The sequence below is a fragment of the Gouania willdenowi genome, chromosome 21 (assembly GCF_900634775.1).
Source record: "Gouania willdenowi chromosome 21, fGouWil2.1, whole genome shotgun sequence".
In the NCBI taxonomy this organism is placed as follows: Eukaryota; Metazoa; Chordata; class Actinopteri; order Blenniiformes; family Gobiesocidae; genus Gouania; species Gouania willdenowi.
The window spans coordinates 4,273,625-4,294,949 of NC_041064.1; the positions used below are offsets into that span (position 1 = coordinate 4,273,625).

The window sequence follows — 21,325 nt, forward strand, 5'->3', positions numbered from 1 at the left end:
TTAGTTAAATTGCATTGTTTGAATAGTTCATCAAGGGATGCTTTTGACAATGAAAAAAAAAAAGGAAAATAGTAGTATTTTCTAGTTTTTTCCCCCCCAAAAAAATAAAGGAATATTTTTCAGTCATTTAAGTACAGTCCCATTTAGTAAAATGAATCGTGAGAGAATCGTATCGTGAACCCAGTATCGTGAATCGAATCGTATCGGGAGTTGAGTGAATCGTTACATCCCTATAACAGACACAACATTCTACTTTATTTAACTCATACTGTATGTACACGTGATATTTATACAACACAGGCATTTATTAATGCAGATCCGTTGGAGTAATTTTGAGTATTTTTGGAATCATTTGGTACTTTTTCCCTTTTATTTGTGTATATTCTTGTTATGTAGTTTTTTTGGTCATTTTGTCTTTTGTTGTTTTAATTTTTGTATATTTTTGGGATGATTGTGTGTTTTCCTCTTATTTGGTGTGTTTTGTTGTCGTGTGAGTGTGTTTTTGGAGTCATTTAGCGTGTATTCTTTTCTACCCATTTTTTGTATTTTTGGGGTCATTTTGTATTTTGCCACTTTTTTTTAGATTCTTGTTTCGTGTGTTTTTGTATTCATTTTGTGTTTTTTCTTTTTACTTTGTGTGTGTGTGTTTTTAAAGCTCTTTTACTGTACCTGTATGTGCACATGATACTTATACAACAAAAGGCAGCGCTCACACAGATCCGTTGTAGTAATTTTGTATGTTTTTGGAATGATTTTGTACTTTTTTTGTGTGCTTTCTTGCTTTCATTTTTGTATATTTTTGTGTGTTTTCCTCTTATTTGGTGTGTTTTGTTGTGTGTGTGTGTGTGTGTGTGTGTGTGTAGAGGCGATTTTGTTGATTTTCTTCTCGTTTTGTGTTTTGAGTCGTTTAGTGTGTATTCTTGTTGCAGTTTAGTATATTTTTGTGTATTTCTGTAGTCATTGTGTCTTTTTTTGGGGTCATTTTGTATTTTGTGACTTTTATTTTTGTATATTCTTGTTTTGCGTGTTCGAGTCGTCATTTTGTTGCTTTCATTTTTGTTAATTTTTGGGGTGATTTTGTGTTTTTTGTTGTCATGTGTGTGTTTTTGTAGTCATTTGGTGTTTTTTTTGGGGGGGGGGGGGTCATTTTGTGTATTTTCCTTTTACTTTGTGTGTTTTGTTGTCACTGTGTGTATTGTTGGTGCACAGCCATCGCTACACACAGATCTGTGTTTTTATGAAACACTGCTTAACATCTGTGCCGCAGATCGACGGGTGTTTTTTCCTTATTGTTTCCAATAAAATAAGCAGCTGTTGCTAAGTAACTGTTGTCTTCATCACAGCTGTTTCATCCACTGACTGTCAGTGATGGAGATGTTCATACGAGCGGAACAGTAGAAGAACCTACAATCAGAGTACTGTATATGATAAGATGATCTAAAACACGTGGGCAGTGTTACATATTGATGACTGTGACCCCCTGACTTTCTGTGTAAGATGAGTTTTCATCTTTAAGTCACGTGTGTCAAACTTATTTCAGTTCAGGGGCCGAATACAGAAAAGTTTGACCTCAAGTGGGCCGCAGAGGTTGGGAATCGAACCATTTCAACATTAGTGCTACTTTGCAATTCCATATATAAATAGTTTTTTTTAAAGTGTATTATTTTTTGCATGGATGTCAATTGGTGATGCCTTGGTGATATGGATCAAAACTAATATTTTTTTCTCAAAATGACTATATACAATATAACACACAATCGTTTTAATTATGAATTATTAAGTCTTACCAGAAAGACAATTCTGGGTTAAATTTACTGATGCAAAATGTCACAGTTACATTAGTTATTAAAAAGCTGCACAATATGTTCCACTTTTGGCTCTTTCTGCTATAAGGGACAGCACGTGTGAGTGAGTTCTGTAGTGTGGATGTTTAGAGGAAGGTCTGGGTTAGGACACACTCAGAAATCCATCTAACGGAGCTTTTAATGCTGTTCTGAGAAGTAGAAAAAAGCAGCTCCTAAATCAAGTATTTTGATACAAAATAAGCTTTAAAGCTGTAATTTTCTATATCGCCAAAATACAAAACTTGATATATTTTGAATATTGATACATCGCCCAGCCCTAATGCCAATATTTATGTTTGGATACGATATATTGATTTAAAATGACTCCTGATTTTTTGCTTCATTTCATTAAATAATGCCAGATATTTTACGCTCCTTTGCAACCCTACAGATAAATCCACAATTTGGTAGTTTTGCTTTCCGATGCGGGACAATTTGGATGTTTTAAATGGCCAGATTTGGCCCCCGGGCCTTAAGTTTGACACACATGTTTTAAGTGAAGCTGCAGAGGAGGTTGACTCACGCTGACAGCAGGCTCAGCAACAGCAGAAGAAGAAGAAGAAGGAGGAGGAGGAGCAACATCCTCCAACAGCAGGCATGCAGTGGGACTTCCAGCAGGCTTAATAAACACAGGCTTAGCTTTAACAGGAGGAGGGGGGGGAGGGAGGGGCTCTTTGGTCCTGGCCGTCCTGGGGCTGTCGTTGGAAGGGGGGCCGTTAGCGAACAGCTGACCAATCAGACTCCTCTCGTAGCGCTCTCTGTCGGAGGAGGAAACCACTTCAAGACGCACAATGGGAGAGCGCATCGCTTGGCGGAAAATCTCCTGTGACCTAGAAGGTAAATAAAGATACATTTAGCATTAGCATATCATCATTCTTTCATCCTAATACAGTTGTTCCCAAGCTTTACGTTGTCAAAACCCCATTTTTAAATCACAAATTCCACCAACTAGAATTCTATTTGAGAAAGTAAAAAAATACAATTGTTTGAGATTGGGTGTGGTGTTTTAATTTGAAAAAGAATAATTATTAATTGATACAGTATCTATTTCGGTGATATTATGTATTGTTTTTTAATTGTGCAAAACGGATAAATATTATTAAATTTTATTTTATTATTATTAAACATTTTAGGTGACCCCATTTTATTCCCAGGCAACGCCACATGGGGTCACGACCCCAAGGTTGAAAAACTCAACTAATATGTTAAGGTTTCAATTATTCAGACAATTTTTTTTTAGAAAATGTACTTTAATATCCTGAGATGTTTCGACTGCCAACTGTCAGTCTTCCTCAGAAGCACATGCTGATTGCTTTGATGTATTCTTAAGAGTAATTATTAGGCGTGGCCAACTTGACAGTTCTGTCAGGCTGGCCACGCCCCCTGTCGACCATCAGGCGGCAGAACTCAAGAATACCTTTTGTGTATTTCTCGGTAGTGCATGTTTTGTGGATTTTATTATATTTTTGTGTTATTTTAGTTTGTCATTTTGTGTGTTTTTTTTGGGAGAATTTTTTTGTTATTGTGTGTACTTTTATTTTGTGGATTCTATTTTAGCTCTGTGTGATGTGGGGTCCCTGTAGACTGCATTTCTTCACCAGAGAAGTGATTGGCTTTGTTTCCCCGTGATATCACCTCATGCCACCAGACATTCAGATATTTCCGTGTAGGCAAAAAAAAAAAAAACGATCTTCATTGTTTTTGCAGCAACTTTCAGTAAAAAAAACCAAACACCAGAAATGTGTTGGGAAGTCACTTTTTCAGAGTTTTTGTGGGAAAACACAAGAAATCACAGTAAGAATGAAGTTAAAATGCTTCAATGCATGCGTCTACAGAACTCCACATCCCACAATGCAATGCACAAAACCTTTTCGACAATATCAGAAAGCTGAGTGTTTACAGTGGAGATCAAAACAAACTTTCCAGCGGCAAATTTCAAACTTTTAAATTTAGTTTTTGAGCAAATAATCAATTTATTGATCTACACCAGTGATGTGCCGTCAGGGTAGGCAAGATAGGCAGTGCCTACCCAAGGGTGAATTGATATTTTGATTATTTGTTTTAATTATAAGATAATTAGAAATTATTTATTTTTCAATTTCTAATAGCCTACAGTACCTATACGTTTGAAAGTGTCAGCATTTTGTGCGTTTCATAGCCCAAATTACTAAACAGCGCTATTTCCTGGAACAGCTGCACAGTCTCACTCCGCCGTAAGGCAGGAGGAGGCCACGCCCCCTCCCAAAGGCACATTGCTCCTCTGCCTCCGTTCCCATTGGGTGTTTTTGTGTGTTTGCGCATTGGCGCAGTCAGGTCCCCAAGATGACAACCATTTACGTTAAAAGGCAGCATAGAGAGCTGCCTTTGGACGTAACCACACTATGCTAAATGCTATATGTAAGTTCACAGTACATTAGTGAACTGATACCATGTGACCGCTGCTGCTACGTTCTCTAGCTAGTGGGCGGGATAACACTACAGGCAGGATGACAGCACCAGAGATGATAGAGAAACTCTTTTTTGAGGGAAAACGACAGCTTTTAAAAGATGGAGACCAACACCTGAGTTACCAGACCTTCAGCAAAGGTAAGGTCAGAACATGTTTCACACTTTTCTACAGTGAATGAAACAAAAGGAAGGATTGACTTTGTGGATGCTCCTCATTGAGGCTGTTCTGAGTTGTTGTTGTTGTCATTTTCTCCGTGTTTCTGTGTTTCCAACACAAACAACAGATGTGCTGTCGTGCCATGAGATACTGTATATCTTGTTAGGAGAGTATGGAGGCTATATTAAATAATTGTTCATGTTTCTTTTATGGTGTTTATGATGTTGATTTTGTTAGATGCTAAATGCTTGTTCATGTGAACCTTGTTGGGTTTTTTCTTCCTATTATGAATTTTATATTTTGATAAGCGCATTGAGATGACTTTGTTGGAAATTGCTTTTTTACAAATAAAATTGATTTGAATTGAATTAACACTTTCCAGCAGAAACATATGAAATTGTCATTGGTGGTCTCGATTTTCAACGTGCCTACCCAGCCCTAGTGGTCACGGCACGTCGCTGATCTACACTATGTCTTTATCTGATAAAAAACTGAAAATTGTCTCAAATAGAGACAAAATTTGATATAAAAACTATAAAAAAAACAGTCAACTGGGTTTGTTAGTCGCTCAACTGTGATGCCATGATGTAATATTACTAATAGAAGTTAGAATAAGTGTTTAGGTTGTGTATTTTTTTAATACAAACTGGAAATTGTCCATTCGTGACTGATAAACGGTGATGTAACCATGCGATGGAGTCGCTGTTAGTGACACGTGGTCGTAAACACACAGATGTGCATCTGTTCATATTGAGCTAAAACAGGACAAAGCAGGAAACAGAGACATCACACCTGTGCACAGAGGCCCATTATAATCTCATCAGCCATAAAGAAAGATTATTTAGCAGAGAATTAGTTTGGATTAGATCACGCTAACCAAGTTAAAGGGACCATTGTGTCAAGAGCCATTGCTGTACCCCATTATTCACCCCAAATAACCCACACAGATAACCCACTTTACTCAACTCTTATTGGATTACGCTCCTATCGTTTCCATACTAAATTATTACCATGTATTATAACTACCGGCCACCAGAAACAATACCTCCACCCTTAACGTCAAACAATTAAAATGAATCACAAATGAGAGGCTTGTGTGTGTTGCTTTTAGCTAAACTGAACAAATAAAGAGTTTAACTGATGGAGTTTGTTTTATTTATAAATGAGACACGCGTGAGATGGATTAGAGGAAGATCAGCACCCCTAAAGTTGCGTTCACATCAAACGCGACTCTATTGCTTAAATCGCTTGAGTTGCTTGAACATAGTCACACTTTTTGGCTTCATCTAACGCCAACTTCAAAGCTCAATTTTCATTTTCACACTAAAAATGGCTGATCCTTCCATGATCGCGGCACTGTACTTGTTGCACTGTTTATTGCGATTCCGGTAAAAAAGGAGTGCAGGTGTCGTACCAGACGGAGGTAGCCGTAGCCAACCACAATGACTCTTTCCGCCATGTTTCTCTAGTTTCCGACCGGGAAAGCTATGTAGGAAGAAACTCATTCCTGATTGGATGTCACGACATAGCGTTACTCGAAGTCGCTTGAAAAGTTAAAAAATGTCCAACTTTGAGCGACTTGCGTGAGTTGCGTCGCTTGTAGGGAAGTCTGTTAACGTTGCATCATTTACATTGATTTTGAATGTAATCTAGTGTAATTCAGAGTCGCTGAAGTCGCCTTTGGCGTGAACGCACCTTAAGTCAAAGGCTGTTGGTCTGGATTGGGAGGGAAGGGAAGTTCTCATAAGTGGAGGATGAAGTCCAAAAATCAAGAAAGCGTTTATTTTTACTTGATTAAGAAGTTGAGTCAGTTCTTTAACTTTCACCAGAGTACTTTTCCACTTCAGGTCTTGCTTTAAGTGGAGGAATTAAAAAATGTAACTTAGCAAAAAAAGTTCAGGAGTATATTCCATCAGTCTGCCCCAGGGCTGCTGTGGCTACAATAGTAGCTTACCACCAGTAACTGTGGAGTGAAAAAATATCGCCTTAACTCTGTAAAGCACTTTGAGTGTCTACGATAAAGCGCTATATAAAATCCAATGCATTATTATTATCATTACACAAGTCCCTTTAAATTCACAAATTTAATAGTATTTGCAGGAACTCTGTTTTCTCATGATTTTAACAAACAACTGAAGTTATTTTTAATCGAAATTCAATCACAATTCTTACCAACAGTTGCATAACATTTCTATAAATTACACAAACACCAAATTACGGCATTTTCAAAAGCAGATCCAGCACTGATGTGTTGTTTATTGCTTGAATATTTATAGCCTGTGCCTCACATGCTGTGTATGTCATGTATATGTGAAAATGCAAACTTGAGCATTTTTTACGACCTAAAATCTGCGACCTTGCTGAGATCAAACTGCTCCGTATTTGACCCCTGAACTAAAATGAGCCCAAATACCTGATGTAAGAAGCTTAAATTGCAGGGTTTGGTGTTTATTTTCTCTTTAATTACAATACTATGTTCATGTTTGAAATTACAAGATTACAATTTCATTTAGCAGACACTTATATCCAAAGCCACGTACAACACAAGCAGTTAGGGTTAAGGAACTTTCTCAACATCCCACAGTGATGGACCACGTTGGATTTGAACCTGTGACCTTCCAATTACAAGCCCGGTCTTTTAACCGTTACTCCACCATCGCCCATAATAATCGAAATAATGAAAGGCAAAAAAAAAAATGTGTTTCCTCCAAAATGGCCCGGCTGAAGCGTATCAAGAGATAAAGTGAGGAACTCAAGAGTAGAGCAGCTGCTCCTCCACTTTGAAAGGAGCTAATTGAGGTGTTTGAAGCATCTTTCTAGAAGCCTCCATCGGACTGAGGACACGCTGAAGGGATTTCATCTCTCTATCAGTCTGGGAGCTCCATGGATCTCCCTAGAGGAGCTGGTGGGAGCGTCTGTGGGGACGGCCGTCTGGATTTGGACCCCGATAATAAGCGGAAGACAACGAAGCGCAACATTGATAAAAACTGGAAGTAAACAAGCCTCCATCCATAGCTGTACACATGCCCACACACAGTAGTAGTAGTACTGCATGATCTTCTCTCACTCGTCACGCTGACAAAATACGCTGAAATCTGTGAGGCAATAATTCATCGTTTTCCCAAACATGACAGTAAGTGTCTGAGGATCCCTCAAGCTGCTGATCTTCAGGCATGTAAGCATGCAGCTGACTACATTTACTAAACATGAGCACAAATAGAGAAATCCCCCATAAGGCAGTGAGTGAAGCACACGCTGAGACACTTTAGAGATAACACTGGGTTTGGATTTGACAGTAAAAAGCAACAGTATCTCCACTAACACTTGTTTTCTTAAATAATGACATCAGAGCCTGATGTAATGAATCTGGAATCAGATTAAAGTCATTTCATAACAAGGCATTAGTAAGAAACCTCTGGCCAGAGGTTGATGGTTCCCCTGTTAGACAATCACGTAATATTTAATAAAATGAGCATCAGCAAACAACGTTTGCATAAATAAAATGATGGAAATAGAAATACTTTGAAATTTTTTACGGAATCACAAAACCTTGAAATCATGTCAAATGGGGCCGAACATACATTTAAATGGAGAAAATAGTCATTTTAAAGATGTTTTCAAAACAGAAGTTGCACCATGTTGTGGTTTATTCACTAATGATGCACAACATACACAAAAAACACACAAAATGACAGACAAACAATAAAATGACTCCAATAACACACAAAACAAAATAAAATACAAAACACTTTTCAGAGGAATACACAAAATTCTAAAAAATACACAAAATGACAAGAACATTCATACAGACAAACAGACATTGTCAGAAAAGTTTTGTGCATTGCATTGTGGGATGTGGAGTCCCGTAAACAAAATGCATTACAGACAAAAACAATAAAAATTACTCCAAAAACAAAACACACACACAAAAAATATATATATATATATATTCAATAATAAAATCCACAAAACAAACCCTATACACACAATGTCAATAGAAATTAGTGCAAAATGACAAACAAAAACAATAAAATGACTCCAATAACACACAAAACTACAACAAAATCCACAAAATAACTCCACGAAACATACATTACATTACATTAAAGTGAAACACACAAAACAACAACAAAAACAGACAAAATGACTCATTAATAAAATACAGAAACAACCACAAAGACACACAGATTGCTCATAAATGTTGATCATGTGACCTTTAGATCATAATCACAATTTTGTGGCCCCACTGTAATAAAAGTTAACCAACTGCCCTAAAAAGTCACGTAGCCTGAACCACTAAGGGAATAAAAATGTGCAGTTAAGCTTTATTTTACACGGCTGGTAGTTCTATCACATCAACATAATATATTGGTTTTAAATACAGTAGAAGTTAATTGCACATTAAAGATAAAAAGATAAATCAGTGGAGCGTAAAGCTTATACTTATGGTTCATTCATTCCTAGATTTTAATTAAAAGAAGACGTTTTATTGGTCCTGGTGTTTGATCCACAGGCAAGTCTTACTAATGTGAGACTAAATGATCATATTTTGCAGATAAACAATGTTGGATTCATGGATTACCAAGAACTTAGCCCACCCACCACCATTAATGTGAGGCTACGCTAAAGATAAATCCAGAAACAATAGTGGGTGTGTGTCAATAAGTGATCATGGCTGCATCGTTTCTCTGAAACTGAAAGTATTCAACATATTGAACCTCTTATCTCAGTCACACCACGCTGAATAATGATAGTTGAAGAGGTTTCACAGCTGTGATGTCATGTTTCCACTGTACAGGGAAGCCAAACATATGGAAAGAAGATATTCTAAATAAGTGGGCTTTCCCACAACCCTGTGTCCCCCATTGGCCACATTATTATTGACAGACATGTTTTCATCATGGAAACAATATCAAAGCTGCTTCTTTTGTTTTATTATCAAATAAAGACAGTGTAGGCCTCAGATTATTAAGATTATTTGGTCAAAAAACAAAAGTAAAAGGTTGAAAATAACGTTTGTTTTCATCTCAATTGTAAACACTTATTTACATTGTCGGGAAAGTTTTGTGCATTGCATTGTGGGATGTGGAGTCCCGTAGACGTATGCATTACTGCATTTTTTTGTGCCATTCATCCCAATTGGGATTTTTTCAACTTTGTTCGATTTCAACAAATAAGTCATAAGAAACGTGCAAGAAAATCCACCAAAAGTTGTCTGTTGCTTTTTCCATTTGTACCTTTTGAACTTATTACATTTTTTGTGCATTTTTTTTGTCCCAATATAAGGATTTTTTACACTTTGTTTTTGCACTTCAGCTGTTGATCCGTCTAAGGGACTCCACATCCCACAATGCAATGCACCAAACTATACCCACAATGTCGATGAGAATATTTGCATTTCCTGAAAAAAATACAAGTGAGGATGCAGGAGCTGCAAACACTGCATTAGATTAACATTAGCCTAGCATTAACATTAGACCACCATTAGCCAGCATTAGCATAGCATTAACATCAAACTAAAATTAGCAAAACATTAACCTAGCATTGGATTAGCATTTGCCTAGCATTGACATTAGAATAAATTAGCATTAACATTCGCATTAGCCTAACATTAGCATTAACTAGTATTACCATTAACCCAAAAATAATATTAGCTAGCATTAGCATTAACTAGCATTAGCAATATTATTAGTTACCATTAACATTAACTTAGCAAAACATTAACTTAGCATTAACATTAACTTAGCATTAATATAGCATTACTATTAGCCTAGTATTAGTATTAAACTAGCATTAACATTAACTTAGCATTAGCCTAGCATTAACATTCGCCTAGCCATAGCTTGAATTACCTAAGCATTAACCTAGCATTAGTTAAGCAATACCATAGCAATAGCTTAGCATCAGCCTAACATTAGCATAGCATTAACATTAACCTAGCACTGGATTAGCATTTGCCTAGCATTAGTACTAGCATTAGCCTAGCCAATGAACCCACTATGAAATAATGCAGAAGATATGAGTGAATAATATTAGATATGATGAAGATATTCAATGAATGAAGTAAAAACACTTTTATGCATTCGTTTTCAGGACTCTACATCCCACAATGCAATGCAGGAAACTTTTCCAACAGTGTCAATAAGCCCAGTGTTTACAATAAAGATAAAAAACTAACTTTTAAGCTGCAATTCCAACCTTTTACACTTCTTTTTTTAGAGCAACTGATCTTTGATTTATTGATCTACAAGGCCTACATTTTGTCTTTATCTGTTAAAACTATAGCCTCCAGCAGCTTTAAGTTCATATAGTTTACAGACATTTAAAAGATACCAATTTTGTTGACTTGAGCAATAAAAGTACATTTAAATCCCGTAATGTGAGGCTGGAGAATAGTGTGTTTGTGTGATTGGATGGTTGTTAGAGAACAAACACACCTCTAAACAATAGGTTCAAACCTCGCTAAAATCTTTTTATACACAGTACGGTCCAAAGGGAGACCCTCACATTTAATGTCACTACTTGTACAACGTTGTTTAGCTGCACTGTTTCAGGTGATTCCTGGTTTCAGTCGTGGATTCTACAGAGAAACATCTGCTTTTCTATGAATGTGTCCTTTGAGGATGGTTTTACAGGCAAAGTTGGGCTTTTATAGACGAGAGACAACGCTCTCTAAACATCTGCCAAGTGTCTCCTCTGCTGTTCTCTGTAGTGACGGAAACGTAAAGACAACAGCAAAACAACAACAAAGCAGAAGAGTAACGAGGGCTTTTAAATGGAGATGTAGACTTTATTTTTAACGTTATTTGATATGCTGATATTGTCCAACACCGATACCCCCTCCCCCAACCGTATTTTAGGTCACATTTTACACTTTTTGATTAAATAATACATTAAACCTACTTTTAATGAGATGCTCCAGTGGATTGTATTGAACAAATAAACCTCATCTGTGCAAAATAAAGACAATAATTCAACTTTAGTGATGGAAAAAGTAAATATTTGTTTTTAATATCTCAATTATTAAAAACCGATGTAACATTTTATGGCAAATATCGGCCGATAATATCTGTGGAAATATCGTTTAACTGTCATTTTAAATCTACAAGATACGCAACTTTTTTCACAAGTTATGCCACACAAATCTAATATGAGAATCACATTATCAACATCTACGCCAGCATTCTTATAAAAATGACCAATCCATGCATTAATACAGAAAATAACAAAGGGTTTGTGTGTTGGTTTACTGTTGTTGGCATTTCATGTTTTTTGTGATTTTTTTAAAATAAGTATTAAGTATTTTTGTGGTCGTTTTGTGTATTTTTGAGTCACACTGTGTGTCTGAGTCATTTTGTGCATTTGTGTTGGGTTTTTGTGTGTTGTTAAAGTATATTTGTGTATTTTCCTGTCACTTTGTGTGTTTTTGTTGACATTTTGTATGTTTTTTGTAAATGTTTTTAGATATGTTCTGTGTATTTTTGTTGTGGTTTTGTGTTTTTAAAGTCAATGTCAATATTTTTGTTGACATTATGTATGTTTTTTGGGAGTTTTTTTTTTTTTTAATTCATTCTGTGTATTTTTCTTGTCATTTTGTGTATTTTTCCATCATGTTGTGTGTTTTAGCCATTTTGTGTATTTCTGTTGTGATTTCATGTGTTTTTTTAAATCACTTTGTGTATTTTGTTGTCATTTTGTGTATTTTTCGATTCCTATTGTGCATTTGTGTTGTGTTTTTGTGTTGTGTTTTTTTAGTCCCTTTGTGTATTTGTGGTGATAGTATCTGTTTAACTTACTGGCTAAAGGTTTTGTCCACCAGGTCGGTGTTGTTGATGGTGACGATGCACTCGTCCTCTTGGAACAAACACTCCTTCCGTGAGCGACTCTCCTCTTCCACTCCTCGGATGTACAACCCCAGCGATCTAATGAGGAGGGAAACGTTACATAAAGTCATATATAACCTTAAATTATCCTTCAAGCTGAAGATAGAATGACTTTGTTATTGCAGCTGCCATTGTTTTTCTAATTGACTTCTGGGAAATCCAGTTGAGAAGAACATAGACAAGTTCATTACAGTTTTCCTGTCAAACTGATCAGCAACTACCTTCATTTCGACTTCATTCTTTACCTCCAAAGACAGACACAAAAAACGTCTACGGTCAAAATAAATGTACTGTAGGTTAAAAAGCAGGGGTGTCAAACTCATTTTAATTCACGGGCTGCAGATTTTAGGTGGGAAAATGAGTAATTTAATAATTATCGTGCTCTCGTTTGTAGTTCTACTTGTAAATAAATGATGAAATATGTACGCCACTGATAATATCAAAGCAATAAATGACAGATTTCAGTCCCCGCCGGGTCTTAACTTTCAATTTATTTGATTTTGTGACAGATTTGGGGATATTTTGTGGAATAATTTGGAGAAAATTGCAGGATTCTTTTAACAATTTGAGATTAAAAATGACTTGTATCATGTAGTATTAGCATGGGGAAAATGTGAGCCCTGCTAATATTGTGGAGTTTCATTTAATTTGTGTATTATTTTAGAGTTTATGTGAATTAGTTGCTAATTTACACAATTATTAAAAATTTCTCTGACTTTTTTGTTTTCTGTTGCGGGTCGAAGTGGATGCTCTGAAGGGCCGTATTTGGCCACCGGGCCTTGAGTTTGACATGTGTGTTATAAAGTATTAAAAAAGAAATAAATGCTACAAAGATGTCCTCTCAATACAGCACATGATTATAATACCTTAATAATTGGTTTCCTTAGGAAGGGTTTTGATACACGTTTATTTGTGTTTGTTTTGAGTGAGGATAAAGAGCTACACTACGTACCGTCCGCTGAGTGATGAGCAGTAAGGAACCACATGGATCCCCAGAGGGCTGTCCTCACCCAGGATCGTCACTGTCCTGGTCAGGCTGTTCACACACACACACACGCACACACAGAGAGAACCATACATGCATGAGAACACCAACATGAGAAATATCTGCACACTTAAAGATACAACGTTAGAAGACAGAAGAGCGTTAACGTAAAGAACATAAATGTTACACTATTATTTTTTATACTGTACCTAAATGTCAAATGTCACGGTTTGTGTGTGTGTGTGTGTGTGTGTGTGTGTGTGTGTGTGTGTGTGTGTGTGTGTGTGTGTGTGTGTGTGTGTGTGTGTGTGTGTGTGTGTGTGGGTGTGTGTGTGTGTGTGTGGAAGAGCACAACAATGTAAAAAAAAGACATCTGTGCAATTACAGTAGGTGGGATTCCTTCCATTCTCAGAGTTTTCAACGGCCGGTGATTACTCATTAACTTCAGCCACCAGAGCATGTCAGCGCACTGTATAAGGGGAGATTAAAGGTCCCTTAGGAGAGTTCGACATCTCTGCGTCGTTGTCTACTATGAAACTGCAGAGTTGGAACTATCGCCTTGTGTGGTCACAGGTATTTAATTAACTGTTTATATCCTTTTTGCATAAACAAGAGGTTAGCATGAGCATCTTTAACTTTTCCTGATTATTTAGAGCAACCAAAAGCAGCGCAAGTTGTCATTTTGACTGAAAAAGCTGCTAAGTGATCTAAAAAGCTACTAAATAATCCAAAAAACTGCTAAATGATCTAATAAGCTGCTAAATTATCAAAACAGCTGCTTAATAACCTAAAAAGCTGCTAAATTATCTAAAAAAGCAGGCTGAATGTTTCACAACACAAGTTGTTAATTTGACTTAAAAAGCTCATTAAAACATCTAAAAAAAAAACTACTAAATGATCTAAAAAGCTGCTAAATGATCTAAAAATCAGGCTGAATGTTTCACTCCGATAGAAAAATGGGATGTCGCACTAGTTGTTGCACTGTGACAGTGTAGCACCACAATTTCCATATTCTTGAGCAGTGACAATAAAGACATTCTACTGATGCCAGTGTGACCCCAAAAACTAATTTCTGCTTTTTTCACTGATGGAAAGTTTTGCCAAAAAAAATAATAATTTTGTGGCTTCGCCCGAATACGGAGTGACATCAAGAGAGTCACTGTGTTTCTCGTCTGGCGAAGAAACACAAGAAATCATGGAAAGAAAGAAGTAAAAAGCACGTCTTAAAGAAACTTTTCCAAAGTTAAATTCGTCATAAACAGTTTTTGTTTTATTGGTGGAGTCAAAATAAAACCTTTGCGCGTCAGTGATGGATTTATGGGAACAACTGTTGGGTGACATGCAGGTACAGTTTTTAAGATGTGCGTTATGTGGTTAAACAGTTTTATGCTCGAGCGTTGTTTCTATAATGAAATAAAAAAAACATGACAACAGAAGACTTAGAGTTAATGTAAAGGACACTGCAGCACGTCTGTCCCTTTATTAGACACACACGTCATTTTCCACAGACGCTTTTATCAGGTTAAAAATAGGTTTTAGTCGAGTCTTTAACCCACGTTAGTGAATACAGTCCAGAGAGGGACACGTTCTGTGTGTGTGCGTGTGTGTGTGTGTGTGTGTGTGTGTGTGTGTGTGTGTGTGTGTATGTGTGTGTGTGTGTCATCTCTAGAGGTCTTTCCAGTTGTAGTTATTTAAGTGTGGATGTGCTTCACATTGTGTCAGTGTTTTAATGTGCGAGTGTGTGCTGAAGTCTGTTTGTTTGATTAGTTTATCTATCAGAGCACAGCCATTAATCCTCTCATGACCTTCTCTCACTCTCTCTCTCTGTGTGTGTGTGTGTGTGTGTGTGTGTGTGTGTGTGTGTGTGTGTGTGTGTGTGTGTGTGTGTGTGTGTGTGTGTGTGTGTGTGTGTGTGTGTGTGTGTGTGTGTGTGTGTGTGTGTGTTGTCTGAACTTCACGGGGCTCATTTGTTTGGCCCCTCCCCTTTCAGTTTCATCTGCTTGTTTGTCGTTTCTTTCTGTCCGTTTGACCTAAACCTCCATCAACACATACTGAACACTACATAATTAAAAACAAATGGTGGGTGTTACTCAAGGTACAAACATGTAGATCAAATATTGTTTCTAATGGGTAAATATTTTGAAGAGCAGGAGGAAGAAGAAAGAAGAGCAAGAAGAAGAAGAAGAAGAAGAAGAAGAAGAAGAACTGTTTACGACTAAGAGGGAGATTTATAATCATTTTAATCTTGATTTAAAACTATAAGTTTCAACACAGTTTTAGTATTGCATTATAGTTCCAAATGAACACCTTTTGTATCTTTTTAAAAGTCACATGGAATTGAGTGACGATGTTAATCTGTATAATGCAACAACAAAAAATCATGATAAAAAAAATAAATCGTGCGAAAGTGAAGATGGAAAGCAGAGAAATCTAAATATATCCTAAAGAAAGACGGGAGGTCTGCATTAATTATACAGGACTAATGATTCCAGTTAATTTGAGTCATTTCTAATGCTGCAGCTGCTTTTGCTGCACAAATGTGCACACAATAATACACACACACACGTAGACATGCACACACTTGAGATCCATTTGCATTTCCTTTCTCTGAGATGTTCGACAGGCTGCATCGATACAAAAAGAAAAGAAAAGAAAATGAAGAGGGTTGAGAAAGAGAGAGAGAGAGAGAGAGAGCAACAAAAAGAGTGAGACTTGAGAAAAGAGAGAGAGCCGCAGCGCGATGATAGAAGAACAAGAGAGTGGAAAAAAGTGGCGAGTGCACACATGGAGAGGGAGAGAGAGAAGGAGATGAAGAGAGCAGGTGTTCTCTTTATCCACCTGCCACTTTACTGATCCTGGCCATGAAAGGCAGAAACACAGGAGAAAGAACAAACACACACATGTGCATTACCAGACCTCCGCTTTCTTTCTTTCACTGCATTAGTTCTCACTCTGCTCTTTATGAGGGCCAGCTTCAAAGTATCCACCACTAGATACTAACGTACGGGGGTAAAAATACAACAGAACAAACCTTCTGACACCCTTAACTAAACACTAATACATTCATTACTATTTATCTATTTTTATCAATGACTTTGTCAAATATGGATTTTTTTTTAACCTAAACACGTTTCCTGGTTTTATTATTCCTGCCGTGAGGGTTTTGGTCATTTTCTCTGAATAGTGAAGTAAAAGTTGGAATTAAATGAGTTCTAACAAAGGATAAAACTGACACATTTAACAACATTATATTAGGTTTTAATTGGGTCTTTTTTTTTGACAAATTACCAAATAACCACAAAGTAAGTGTGGGAAACATTTATCGTTTAAATATAGAAAAAAAATCCACTTTTGGAAGTGTTTTGAATCAAAGCTGGTATTTTAATGATCAGTGGCAAAGAATATGATTTTCAAAGTGAAAAGCTGTAATTTTTTAATTTTTTTTAGCAAAGAATGTGGTTTTTTAAGAGATTACAAAATTTTCACAAATTTCACAAAAAATCGTTTTTATATATATATATATATTTAAAATGTCTAATTGTGAACATTTCAAAGAACAAACACATTGACTTATCACTAAGTCATACATTAAGATGTTTTTGAGCAGGAACAACTTATGAATGACCTTTGATTTTGCTCATTAGGAAACGAATAGAGATCACAGAATTAACTTCCTGAAACAGAAACGGCTATGACACAGAATACATGCTCACCTCCATGTTTTGGGAGAATATCACACATTTTCACCATATTTTCCTTCATTAAATGGGTGATTAAATGTGGGGCAAGTGTTTGGAAGAAATCTATTCAAATCTTGTATCACAAAAACTTGCAAGATATCGCGACATGTTCTGTCACAGTTAATCTCACGAGATTTGGTGAGAACAGTAAAGATAATAAGAAAAATAAAGATTTAACGCAATCCATATATACAAAAACTCAATAAAGTCTTATACCAGAAATATCATTCCAGATTAAATTTGCTGATGCCAAATATGTGCCATTTTTGGCTGTTTCTCCTCTAAGGGACAGCACGTGTGAGTGAGTTGTGTAGTGTGGCTTGTTAGATGAAGGTCTGGGTTAGGAGGCACTCCGTGATCCATCCAACTGTGTTTTTCATGTTCTGATAAGTGACAAAAGCAGCAACTCCTAAAACATATCTTTTTTAAAACAAAATAAGCCATAAAATAAAAACATATCAATATAGGCGATAGTGTGATTTTCTATATAAAATGAGGAACAGGAGTACAACTTGAAAAAGAATTTGGGAAACATTGAAAAAAAAAATAATTGTATTGTACTTTAGAATAGAATAGAATAAAGTGTATTGTCATATGTACATGTTTATCAGTATTATTACATATCTGAGGTCGACAAAGGGATAAACAACAAATTTATTATAGATATTTTACCTTTTCTAAGTCTTTAAACTAGAATTTTAGTTTGAAGTCACATCTAATATTGACTATAAGGGGAATTAATTAAATTCCATGCTCAATACATTTTAAAATACACAATACTGTGGGAAAATGTACATGTGAATATTAACACAAAAAAACAGATACTTTATCAGTAAATGATAAAACTCATTGTTGTAACTAGTGAACCTCCTTTTCAGATTCACTTTATTTTATTTCACAGCTCATATAACGCCTCCATTACAGAAATAAATAACATGAGATAATGGAGCCGCTGTTTTTAATAAACCTATTTATAATAAATCACACTGCCTCATGTTTAAAACAGGCTCTTTTGATTCACATGTAATATGTTTTATGGCGGGCATACAGAGTGGTTTAGAATGATGATGTAGTGAAAGGTTTTCTTTGTGTACAAAGGCACATGTGAACATATTCAGCCTAATTTATCATCCATAAACATATTCATCTGACATAAGTCTCACTTCCAGCATCCATCGCTGTCTTTAGCTCTCATTTGAACTCTCTTTTTTTTGGTGCAATTTCAAGGATCGTTTCCCTGGCGACCGCAAAACCATTACATCACAGTGGCATTACTCACAAGTGAGCATGTGAGCGTGTGCGTCTCGGGTTCTTTTAAATTCACTGCATTGAACGTTGGAGTTTCATAAGAAACTATAGAACTTTAATTGTTCCTGTTCATTGAATCAGGAGGAAAATTTCAGCTTTAATATGGAAACGCTGCGATTTTAACCAAAGTTCATTGAAACAGATCTCAAGTTTGGAGTACATGTTCTCAATTCTGGTTCATTAGTGCGTTAGTACACTTTACTGGTGTACTAAAAAGTGTCACTACTACTAGTGAGGCTAATAAGGGGGCGGGGAGAGGAAATACATTTTATCTTTAGAAAATATTACAACCAATCAGGGAGCTAGGTTCCATTATTATTATTAGATTTTTTTTCCAATACAAATATCTACTCGTCTTCGACGTTCAAATGTTTTGTTTAGAAGTTGTATTAAATGTCTGTGTGTGCCGGAAATCTGAAAATGTGGTGCGCCAAAAGTATTAAAGTACTTTTCCATTTATAAATCACTAGTACATTGCCCGTCGGAAGTATGCATTCATTTAGTGGGAGGAGCTTAAGTAGAGTTGTCAATTATGGCCAAAAGAGTATGTGTTTGAAGGTTGGATGTACAAAGAGGTGTACCTACTCTGTTATTTGCAGGTGCAAAGTAAAATAGCGTGTGCAATTCATGGGAATTAAACATGATGAATTGATAAAGAAAGTTTGCACCAATGTTCGTCATCCCCCGTCCTTAGACCCTCCTTCAGCAAGGAAAAACTAAAAAAAAAACCCATTGAAAAAATTAATTACACACACCCATGTCATGTATATCCAAGGTACGCATTAATATTAGCGTTTATAATGCCGTGTTCGTGGAGAAATGTGTATGTTTCGCTGTTTGCTTTGAGCACAGCCGCTGGCATTGCTCAGCAATAACTTCCGGGAATTATTTGAGTTTATTTCGAACTTCTGATGTCGCAACTGTCACTCCAAACGGCTCTGTGTGCGTGCGGCACGTACCCAACTGTAATTCGTTGGTTTGTTCAGCTCCTGCTCAAACAGAAATCCAGTTCCCTGATTGGTTGTGATAATTTGCTTTTCCCTGCCCCCTTATTAGCATATAATGCTTGCTAGTGTCACAATTTACTTTACCCATGCACTAGTAAACCTAAAACTAGTACAATTGAGCACCAAATAATTGTGTGCGATTGTGTTGTGATATCATGTTTTTTTGGGGTTTATTTTGTGTATTTATGGAGTTATTTTGTGTTGTTTTGCTGATTGGTTTTTCAAAGGCTGGGTATATATAGTTAACACTGCAAATAAATGTCCATGTGTCTCAACCACCTCACTAATTAATCACTGGGGTTTATCTCAGGCTGGATGTTACAACAGAACAACTATTTTTGAACTGAAAAACAGTAAAACCCCAACACGGCATGTGTTGAATACAGTGTGTGTTAGGCTGTAATACACCAAAGGCTGAGAGACGGTAAACCATGGAAAACAGATTCAACATTTACATCATTACCTGCATGTGCAAAGCTCACTAAACACACACAGTAGTGTGTTTTGCAGATGTACTGAGACAGACACACACACGGGCCTCCAAAGCCCAGCAGAAATACTGGGCTCCATTTAATTAGGCAGCGCTCATTAGTGTATGCATGTGTTCAGCTGTGTCTGCCCTTAAAAATAATATCAGTTACAAGTGTGTTTGTAGTTGTTTACAGTGTGTGTGTGTGTGTGTGTGTGTGTGTGTGTGTGTGTGTGTGTGTGTGTGTGTGTGTGTGTGTGTGTGTGTGACCCTGACCCCGTTTTGGCAGCTCTTTTGTAGTGAGCTAATGATGGAGCATCTTTACACTATATCTGTGAGAACCTTGATCTGGATTAGGAATCTGCTTTAACGAAGGGAAAGTAGGACAGAAACACATACTTAACATAACAACATGAGTGTGTAGACAAACATGGACGCACAGGAAAACAAGCTCACTTTACTACACAACGTATGCAGTTTCCAGACTAAACAAACACACTGACCTGGTGTTTAAGGAGGGCGTGGCCTGGGTTTGCTCCGACTCTGTGGGCGTGTCAGTCCTGGCTACCTGTTGGGACAAATGATAGAATGACAATGTGTATATAAAAATTAGGGCTAGGACTTTATTGTGTTAATCGTGATTCATTAATTACAGAAAAATTACGCAAAAAAAAAAAAAAAAAAAACGCAGTTAATAAACAGAACCTTTCTCCTTTCACGAGTTTCCAGTACACCCATAATACTGAGGCACAGACCACAACACGAGACGGGAAAACCCGAGGGAAGTCGTTCCCGTGCTTCGTGGGTATTTATTTTATTTTTTAAAAACGCACCAGATGGGAAAAAAGCTTAAAGTTAAGTGTGTGCTTTGTGAACAATGCAATCATAATATTTATTCATATTACACATTATGTTAGCACTCAGTGATGGAAATAAACAATTTTGTTGTTGAAGCTCATTTAATGTTTTCATTGATTCAGTCTATTACCAAAATACAATTAAATTGAAAAAATGTTGCTTCTCGTGTCAAATATTGTTATGCAATTAATTTAGATTAATCAAGATTAATGAATTACAAAGTCTCTAATTTGTTAAATTAGATCATTTTTTTAATCGAGTCGCACACCAGTAAAAATATGAAAACATGAATATTACATTTAACCATTTAACAGTCTCCAATTTTGAGTGATTGCCTTAAACACACGGAAAAGATGGAATTTACTTCCTGAAATGAAAATATCGTTATCATAATGTCTTAAAATTTGTTTTATAATTTTTTAAATTGCAATATGACACATTATGACAATATCACACATTCACACGCTATTTTCTTGAGGTAAAAAAGACGGAAATATATATATATATATATATAATACAATATAATAAAAATATATGAATAAATATGGAATTATTCACAATAAATATGTATTACATGACTCATATTAAGCATATATGGCATGATTTCAGGAAGATTATTAGCTAGT

The 21,325-nt window shown here is 36.2% G+C and overlaps 1 protein-coding gene across 6 annotated transcripts in view; it reads right to left on the minus strand.

Moving 5' to 3' along the window:
- The window catches only part of pard3bb (par-3 family cell polarity regulator beta b), a 257,492-nt gene that overhangs the window by 151,009 nt on the left and 85,158 nt on the right, over positions 1–21,325 (minus strand). For all 6 annotated transcript variants that reach the window (XR_003672664.1, XM_028436419.1, XM_028436418.1 and 3 more), the window contains 4 exons: positions 20,345–20,409; positions 13,285–13,368; positions 12,246–12,371; positions 2,368–2,674 (listed from right to left, as the gene is read on the minus strand). Coding sequence is in view for 5 of the 6 variants with exons in the window: in XM_028436419.1 (XP_028292220.1) it covers positions 2,368–2,674; positions 12,246–12,371; positions 13,285–13,368; positions 20,345–20,409 (582 nt within the window). In the remaining variant the exon portion in view is untranslated. The remainder of the gene's footprint in view (positions 1–2,367; positions 2,675–12,245; positions 12,372–13,284; positions 13,369–20,344; positions 20,410–21,325) is intronic.